General features: G+C 35.9%; 1 protein-coding gene across 1 annotated transcript; it reads left to right on the forward strand.

Moving 5' to 3' along the window:
• Positions 1-3,896: 3,896 nt before the first annotated feature.
• LOC120881618 (wiskott-Aldrich syndrome protein family member 1-like) lies at positions 3,897-5,579 on the forward strand. Its single transcript, XM_040265315.1, has one exon. It carries the CDS (start codon positions 3,897-3,899, stop codon positions 5,577-5,579), a length of 1,683 nt encoding a protein of 560 aa, XP_040121249.1.
• Positions 5,580-8,135: the final 2,556 nt, after the last annotated feature.

Genomic DNA, 8,135 nt, shown 5'->3' on the forward strand with positions numbered 1-8,135 from the left:
TCCAGTTAAACTGATTGCAAAACATGCTCTTAGTCACTGTGTTCTATAGTTTATCAAAGTAAAAATATAAAAATTATATGATACAAAAAAACCCAGAAATAATCATATTAACTTCGGAAAACTGATTTTGAAGGATAACGCACTACATGGGTTTGCAGGTAAATCCATAACAATGAAGTTGCAACTATAATAAACATATTGAGAAAATAATGGAATTAAAATATGCAAAATAAATACAAGTGATTATATAAGAAGAAACTATTTAAAATTAATGTGATCTTTATTGTTTTTATATATTTTTAATTATTTAGATTTGTAGTGGCCCAATACACAGCCAAAAATATAAGTATTCTAATGGTAAATAAAAAAGGTGCATTTTCTTGTGTCAGGCAGCAGGGTTTCATATAGATCTATTAGACCAACTTTATTCATTTTATTTGGATTCTCTCCATCCTTGTTAAATTTTGTCAATTGTATTTCTAAATTTTTAGTTTTTTGCTTATTCAATTTTTGTTTATATATTTTAATGCTGTGTTATTTTATATACAATATCATAACCATTAGAGATTCATTTTGAATTATACTTTTAATGATATATTTCTCCTGTGTTGTTTAACACGTGTATGTAGATTCAATTCTGGTTGACATCAATATTATAACTACAACTTTCTTCATGTTGAATCCTATCCTTTTACTTTCATCTTTTTAAGTCAATATTTTAGATCCCTTTTGTAACTTGGATTTAGGATTCTTTTCATATATTATCTCTTCAGAAAGGCCTTAATTAACAGTCATCTATCTTCTCAACTGGCTCTATATTCTTTGACAGTACATATCACCATCTGAAGTTATATTATATATTGATTTACTTACTTGTTTATTTTAATCTCACTCAGTAGAATATGAGCCCCAGGGGGACAGAGACTATATCTGTACTATTCACTACTGTATCCCTGATGCTTCAAACACTCTTCTGTTGATTTTAATAAATGAATTTATACCATTAAAATTTGCTGATATGAAATTATCTTTTAATTCTAATTCTTTGTTATTGTTCTTCATACTTTAGCTTTTTTAGCTTTTGCTATATCATTTATGATTTGTTTTAAATATCTGTTTATATTCCTTATGATAATGAAGGATGTAATTTTTTGTACCTGTATTTTCCTCCTAGAATTTTTCATCTAATTCCATAACTTTAAACACCATTTATACACTAACAACTACAAACACTCATCTGCAGGCTCAAACTTTCCTCAGAACACCTGACTGCTTACTGCTTACACTGTATTTCCATATCCTCTGTCACAAACTTGTTCTTCCTTTCCAAAATACACCTTGAATGAAATTACTTATCACTATCTCTACCATTAATACAGTTCTGATACATCTTTTGCATGGATGCATTTATAAATCCTTCAAATCTCACCTCATACCATTTCCTAGCCACAGGGCCTCTTGCAGGGTCTCGTTCATGCCTCAGAGTATTTGCATGTGCTTTTATGTCTGGGTGGAAATCTGTGACTATCATATGGTACCACTTTAAAAACATTGTAGAATAAATGAATTATTATAGTTATAATTTTATATTTTATTTGAACTTCTATCTCTAGATTTAGGTATCTATTGGATTTTTGCTATAAAAAATGAAAACAATAACATAATCACAACTCTTAAACTTTTGTAGTTTATCTCTCAATTTTTGTTTCCTTACAGTACTGAATGTATATTTTCACATTTATAATAATAATACTTTGTTCTGGAGCCATGATATTACAGTTTTGCAGTTTGGGGTAGTTGGCCAAGGCCCTATTAGCCCACAGCTGTGGAGACGGACTTATACTGATACTTTCTTTGTGCCTTTTCCCAGTGGCTACCCACTCTTTTTGCAGTTATCTGTAGTATATGTTCATATTAAATATTTTATTGTTACAACCAATTCAGTCAGTTCAGTTCAGTTGCTCAGTCGTGTCCGACTCTTTGCGACCCCATGAATCGCAGCACGCCAGGCCTCCCAGTCCATCGCCAACACCCAGAGTTCACTCAGACTCACGTCCATCGAGTCAGTGATGCCATCCAGCCATCTCATCTTCTGTCGTCCCCTTCTCCTCCTGCCTCCAATCCCTCTCAGCATCAGAGTCTTTTCCAATGAGTCAACCCTTCGCATGAGGTGGCCAAAGTACTGGAGTTTCAGCTTCAGCATCATTCCCTCCAAAGAAATCCCAGGGCTGATCTCCTTCAGAATGGACTGGTTGGATCTCCTTGCAGTCCAAGGGACTCTCAAGAGTCTTCTCCAACACCACAGTTCAAAAGCAGCAATTCTTCGGTGCTCAGCTTTCTTCACAGTCCAACTCTCACATCCATACATGACCACTGGAAAAACCATAGCCTTAACTAGATGGACCTTTGTTGGCAAAGTAATGCCTCTGCTTTTCAACATGCTATCTAGGTTGGTCATAACTTTTCTTCCAAGGAGTAAGCATCTTTTAATTTCATGGCTAGCTCTGATTATTTAAGACATTCTGTATTCTCTTTCCCATATTTCTCCCAGCTAGAGAGTCTGGGAAAGTTGTTTTTAAAAAAACTCTTGTGTCAGTGTGGAAGTATGGAGGAGAGAGAGATACCTTGTATCTTTCACCCTGGAAACTCATTTGCTTTTTTTCAGCCCTTTCCCTACAGATTTTAGTTATGAGTGACACTTTTCTAAATGCTTACCAACTTCTTCCAGTCAATACCAGCCTCAACCCCATCATCAAGACACTCCTTAAGCAATGTGAATAGAAGTTGTGTACAAGTTCCTAAAATCCTTGGTCTCCATGTCTTTGGACATCAATTTCCCTAGTACATGGTAGGGGATTATGCCCCTTATTTTTTTTATGGTGCTGAAGTATTTATTTTTCATTTTAAAATTCATTTTTGTTCATATAATTTATTGAGGATGAGTTTTTTTTGTGTGTGTCATTTAGCTATACCTTACCATCTTACCTAGAGGTCTTTATAAATTGAATATTTTAAACACTTACTTTGATAGATGATGAATTTAAGGATACACAGACATATAGATGAAGAAGGAGAATAGATTGGAAGGGGGAAAAAGAAGAATAGGAACACTATTTAGAAGGCTCCTCTGATCATTCTGATCAAAGATGGTGAGAAATTTACTAGTGGTAAGGCAGGTGGAGAGAAGTAGATACATTGGGGAATATAATTTGAGATAGAACTGACCATATTGTAGACTGGATGTGGAAATGAGAAGTATCAAGGATAAAGTGAATCACCAAGTTTTGGACATGAGTAACTGGATTGATGGACTTGTCGTATTCAGAAATAAGAGATGCAGGGGGGAGAGATAGGTGTGGGTAGAATAAGAGAACACGTTGATATCCAAGTGGAGCTCAGAACAAATATTTCAAGTGTAAGATAATTTTTGGAATCAGATGAGAGACAAATGCTATTTAAAGTCAGTGAAGTAAGTTGGTGGTCACATGGGATAATATGGTCTCATATCTAGGGCCATATTTTGAGAAACATTAAATGAGAGGTTAGGTGGTAACCCTGTTTGTTTCTCTCTGGCTGGTCTCTTCTTTGTGAAACTAGTTCCAGAGATGGAGGGCCAGAGGGGCGTGGCCATGATTTGAAGGCATTATTCTCTCGCTGCTTGTGCAATATTAAGATTCTGACATAGGACTTGGTTGCCAGGTTACTACTGCTCAAAAACTGGAGGCAGGAGCTTTTATTCTCACATACAAGCAGTGTCTGCCAATTGCTGGATGTTGCCGGCAGAATTCAAAACCCTGTAAAGCTTGGAGTGAGTCTGAAAAGAGTTGCAGATGCTCAAAAGAGGTGAGACAGGTGAGCCCTTGCAACTTTTCCTAGTAAACTAATGTGGTTCTGAAATGTCGTTAAATGAAGAAGAAGATGAAGGGCCCTCAAATCAATCAGCAGGGCCCAGAAAAATTCGAGAGGAGTTAGTTTATGTAACCCCGATGTCTTTAAACAATATAGCTAGACAAGTAAATGATCTAATAAATATACTGAATACATGTTTTGGGGAACTAACCAAAGAGGTCGATAGGCTCTATTTCAAACTTAACACTTTACAACAGAGTGTAATCCAGTTAACTGATGGCATTACCCAAGATGATCCAAATGAAGGCGTGTCCTTGCAAGTTAGAAAATCAAAGAGGATATTTCAAAATACAGCTTTTCAATCACAGCAAGTATACTCTTCCAAATCTGTTAAAAGATATGGAAAACATGATTCCTGTGTACAGACATCATCTCTTACTATGCCTGGTAGTTACTGCCAAGATGGTAGAGAAAGTTTAAAGATTTGTCCTGTTTCATATTCTGAGGGTGAAGAACAAAAGGGAGGGATGGTCAAGCAAAAGAAGAAACACCTAGATTATCCATATGAGCCAAAATGTGTGCCTCAAGGTCAACTGATAGAAGATAATATTACTGTGGACCATATCATAGATGCCTGTGGTGAGACCTCTCATTCACATGTAGATCAATCAGCTGAAAATTCATTTTGCACTTTCCCATTTAGTGAAATCAGTAAACGTCTAACAAGAACTGTAGGAAAGGTATTATCCAGCCCTCTACAACAGCCAATGCATGGAGCTGGCGATGTGAAAAATTCACATACCTATGTCAATTATGGAACTGGAATGGGAGAAGACTTGCAACCCCAATCTCGAACTCGTCTTAAAACAGAGGTGTTCGTGAGTCCCACAGCACCCAATTCACCACCTCCACTACCACCTGATTGGTTAGCTGTATTAAGAGCTTCAAAGAGGACAAGTATTTCCTCAGTAATGCATTCCCTGACTTCACTTACACCAACTGTTTTCAGTGATCCAGCAGCATCACCACCTCCTGATTGCCTGCAGACTACTCCTGATACAGCTCTTCTAATTGCATCACCTGAAACAGATTTCTCTCCTCCAACACCTGAACCTTTCCAATATTATGAACTGATACCAGATGATTTAGTCCCACAAAGTGAAGATCAGGAAATGCCTCCACCTTTATCTCCTCCAGTAACTTCACCTAGAATTCAATCGAGGGCTGCAGTTACAGATCTAAATGACTCTGCATCAGATGTGCAATCACCAAGATCTTCAGTTCCATCAAGACTAATATTGTCACTTCCACCACCACCAAGATATGTGGTTCCATCAACATCAAGGTCTTCAATTGCACCATTACCAAGATCTTCAACTCCACAAACACTACAAAGTTCAATTCCACTATCATCAGTATCTTCATATCCACAAACGTCAGTATCTTTGATTCCATCATCAAAACCTTCAGTTGCCCAGTTACCAAGATGTTCAGTTGCCCAACCATCAAGATGTTTAGATACACAGTCATCAAGATCTTCATTTGCACAACCAACAGGACATTTGACTACACCACAGCCAAGATCATGCAAAACTAAAGAACAATGTACACCCAAAGTCAAAATGGAGATTCCTAAAAATAAAGAAAGTCACCTCCTGATCCGTTGTAAAGCTATGGGATATAGTTCTGATATATCAGACAGTGAGACTGATTGGATGGAGGAAGAGTAAAAAATAAATGCAACTAAAGTAAAAATACATGTCTATTGGCCTATTCTGTTTAAGTCATTTCTAATGTTTTACTTTTTAGAATTAAACAGTATTCCTATTTTTTCCAAGAAAACTGTCAGCATATACTCCAACATAAATATTTTACAATTTTCTTAATTTGCTCAAGTAAACTAAAACTATTGAATATTAAACATAGATAGTCTTTATGTTGGGCCTTCCTTGATGGCTCAGTAGGTAAAGAATCCACCTGCAATGCAGGAGACACAGGAGATGAGAGTTTGATTCCTGGGTCAGGAAGATCCCCTGGAGGAGCGCATGGCAACACACTCCAGTATTTTTACCTGGAAAAATCCATAGACAGAGGATCCTGATGGGCTACAGCCCAAAGGGTTGCAAAGATTTGGGCACGATTGAACTACTAAACACACATGCACACAGTCCTTATGTTAGTTTTTTAGAAATACTTTTGAGGACAAATATTCTGCATTTATCCGAGGATATATATTCTACTTCAAGTAATTCTTTTCCTAAGTTTAACAGTCTCTATCTCAATCACATGAATGTATTCAGTAAAGATATATAACTTATAGTTCTAAATATACCTCAAAGAGCAGGAACAATCAAAATTTCATTTCTTAGGTGACTTTATTATCTAGAAAAATTCACCTATACCAAGAGTTGAAGGTTTTCAAAATGAAATACTCAGAATTAATAACTTTGATCAAATAATATTAGAGTATGTTTTAGTAAATTACTTTAGAAAGTCAATCAAATTCATGGGTCTGGGTGAGTTTACTTAAGGAAAGAATATGAAAGAGAGAGCCAAGTTCTGGGATCTAAGAAATTCTAAAACTTAAAGGCATGGGAAAGATGAAGAGTCCACAGACAAGACTGAAGCTAAGTGATCATATATATAGGAGGTGAATAAATAATCTGGGAAGTAGGACAATGTCAAGAAATCCAGAGAATGGATATGTCGAGATAGGAAAATTCAATTATATAAATGCTGCAGAAAGATAAGATAATATGAGGACTAAAAAATACCCATTGGCTTTAAATCACCTTACTGTACACCAAAAACTAATACAACATTATAAATTGATTATCCTTTAATAAGAAAAAAAAATTGTGGATAGCCAAAGCAATCTTTAAAAGCTTTTATCAGGTTGGAGGCATCACATTTTCTGATTTAAAGCCATATTACAAAGCTATCAGAATGGCTCCCCTGGTAGCTCAGATGATAAAGAATCTGCCTGTAATGCAGGAAATTTGGGTTCAGTCCCTGGGCTGAGATGATCCCCTGGAGAAGGGAATGGCTTTCCACTCCAGTATTCTTGCTGGGAGAATCCCATGGATAGAGGGGCTTGGCGGGCTATAGTCCATAGGGTCGCAAAGAGTAGGACACGACAGAGTGACTCATGCTTTCAGATTCTTTCATAGTAATCAAAACAGTGTTGTATAATATCCAGCAATTTTATGCCTGGACATATATCTGAAAAAGAATGAAAACTCTAATTTTAAAAGATACATGCAATCCAATGTTCATAGAACTATTTACAATAGCAAATACATGGGAGCAACCTAAATGTCCATGGAAAGATGAGTGGATAAAGAAGGTGTGGCACATATATACACGAGAGAATATTACTCATCATTAAAAAGGGATGAAATGTTGCCATTTGTGGCAACATGGATGACCTAGAGAATATCATACCAATGAAGTAAGTCAAAGAAAATATTATATAACATTGTTTACACGTGGAATCTAAAAAAATAATACAAAAGAACCTATTTGAAAACAGAAAAAGACCCATAGACATAGGAAACAAACTTATGGCTACCAAAGAGGAAACTTAGGGGATAAATTAAGAGTATGGGATTAACAGATACACATTATTATATATAAAATACATAAGCAACAAGGATTTACCATATAATTCAGGATAAAATATTCAATATCTTGTAATAACTTACAATAGCAAATAATCTGAAAAAAATATATGCATAATCACTTTACTGAACACCTGAACCTAATGCAATATTGTAAATCAACTATGCATCAAAAAGGATATGGTATTGGCATAAAAACAGACACATAGAACAATGGAATAGAATGGAAAGCCTAAAAATAAGCCCATGCATAGCATATATGGTCAATTAATTTACTGCAAAGGTGCCAAGACTCTATAATGGGTAAAGGTCAGTGTCTTCAATAATTGTTGGTGGGAAAGCTGTATAGTCACAGGAATAAGACTAAAACAAGGCTCTTATCCTAAGCTGTAAACAAAATAAACTCAAAATGGATTAAAAGTGATGTCAGTAATTGGCATAAGATATTCCTCCTTTATGAACTACTTTTTAATCAATAAAGTAGGTATCCATATGTGAACAAAGGCAACTTTGTGGAGATTTCCAGACCTTGCACTTAGCTCCAAAGGAACCAAGAAGAATCTTATCCATCAGTGCAGCTGATAGGAGACAGACAAACTTCTGTACATTATGCAGAACCGACAGGACCAACAGGACTGTTTGGACTCCTCTTGGTCCTGTTTGGCA

Source organism: Oryx dammah, unplaced genomic scaffold (genome assembly GCF_014754425.2).
Source record: "Oryx dammah isolate SB20612 unplaced genomic scaffold, SCBI_Odam_1.1 HiC_scaffold_23, whole genome shotgun sequence".
Classification (NCBI taxonomy): domain Eukaryota; kingdom Metazoa; phylum Chordata; class Mammalia; order Artiodactyla; family Bovidae; genus Oryx; species Oryx dammah.